This window comes from the organism of the source record quoted next (assembly GCF_019968955.1).
Source record: "MAG: Porospora cf. gigantea A chromosome Unknown PgA_NODE_7261_length_1534_cov_3831.75, whole genome shotgun sequence".
Classification (NCBI taxonomy): domain Eukaryota; phylum Apicomplexa; class Conoidasida; order Eugregarinorida; family Porosporidae; genus Porospora; species Porospora cf. gigantea A.
This window is the reverse complement of record NW_027151868.1, coordinates 1-1,534: the sequence shown is the minus strand read 5'-3', so window position 1 is coordinate 1,534 and position 1,534 is coordinate 1. Positions and strand designations below refer to the sequence as shown.

At 50.2% G+C, this 1,534-nt stretch overlaps 1 protein-coding gene across 2 annotated transcripts; it reads right to left on the bottom strand.

Annotated features, from left to right (window-relative positions):
- KVP18_001207 (uncharacterized protein) lies at nt 1-1,534 on the bottom strand (the record flags this gene model as incomplete). Of its 2 annotated transcripts, none has more annotated exons than XM_067950986.1 (1): nt 1-1,534. In XM_067950986.1, a coding segment is annotated over one exon (1,534 nt), but the record flags the coding sequence as incomplete, so codon positions are not given. The 2 variants fall into 2 exon arrangements, with proteins under 2 accessions (XP_067806561.1, XP_067806562.1); XM_067950987.1 differs by having other exon boundaries at nt 9-1,439.

Here is a 1,534-nt window from a genome sequence, read left to right as displayed (position 1 = left end):
GCTTTCACCAAAGCTAACTTCAAAACTGAATCCAAATCCTGAGAGATTCGGGAATCGTCACCTTCGGATACGACGTCCGCATCCTCCGGTTGAACCTCTTCATCTAGACTATCAACCTCGGAGAGGGATCTCCTGAGCATCTTCTGAAGTAGTACGGGTAGCAGAGGTCCAGCGCCTTTCAGGAGAGTTTGTAGCATAGCTACGTCCACAGCAGTGGGTTGTATCTTCAAATCTGTACGTAAACCCAAATCCTGAGCGACTCGGAAATTGTCACCTTCAGATACGGCGTCCGTATCCTCCGGTTGAACCTCTTCATCTGGACTATCAACCTCGGAGAGGGATCTCCTGAGCATCTTCTGAAGTAGCATGGGTAGCAGAGGTCCTGCGCCTTTCAGGAGAGTTTGTAGCATAGCTACGTCCACAGCAGTGGGTTGTATCTTCAAATCTGTACGTAAACCCAAATCCTGAGCGACTCGGGAATTGTCACCTTCGGATTCGACGTCCGTATCCTCCGGTTGAACCTCTTCATCTAGACTATCAACCTCGGAGAGTGATCTCCTGAGCATCTTCTGAAGTAGTACGGGTAGCAGGGGTCCAGCGCCTTTCAGAAAAGTTCGTAGCATAGCTACGTCCACAGCAGTGGGTTGTATCTTCAAATCTGTCCGTAAACCCAAATCCTGAGCGACTCGGGAATTGTCACCTTCGGATGCGACGTCCGCATCCTCCGGATGAACATTTTCATCTAGACTATCAACCTCGAAGATGGTTCTAAAAAGCATCGTCTTAAGCAGCAGAGGTCCGGCGCCTTTCACGAGAGCTTTCACCAAAGCTAACTTCAAAACTGAATCCAAATCCTGAGAGATTCGGGAATCGTCACCTTCGGATACGACGTCCGCATCCTCCGGTTGAACATCTTCATCTAGACTATCAACCTCGGAGAGGGATCTCCTGAGCATCTTCTGAAGTAGTACGGGTAGCAGGGGTCCTGCGCCTTTCAGGAGAGTTTGTAGCATAGCTACGTCCACAGCAGTGGGTTGTATCTTCAAATCTGTACGTAAACCCAAATCCTGAGCGACTCGGGAATTGTCACCTTCGGATGCGACGTCCGCATCCTCCGGTTGAACATCTTCATCTAGACTATCAACCTCGGAGAGGGATCTCCTGAGCATCTTCTGAAGTAGTACGGGTAGCAGGGGTCCAGCGCCTTTCAGAAAAGTTCGTAGCATAGCTACGTCCACAGCAGTGGGTTGTATCTTCAAATCTGTCCGTAAACCCAAATCCTGAGCGACTCGGGAATTGTCACCTTCGGATGCGACGTCCGCATCCTCCGGTTGAACATCTTCATCTAGACTATCAACCTCGGAGAGGGATCTCCTGAGCATCGTCTGAAGTAGCATGGGTAGCAGAGGTCCTGCGCCTTTCAGGAGAGTTTGTAGCATAGCTACGTCCACAGCAGTGGGTTGTATCTTCAAATCTGTACGTAAACCCAAATCCTGAGCGACTCGGGAATTGTCACCTTCGGATGCGACGTCCG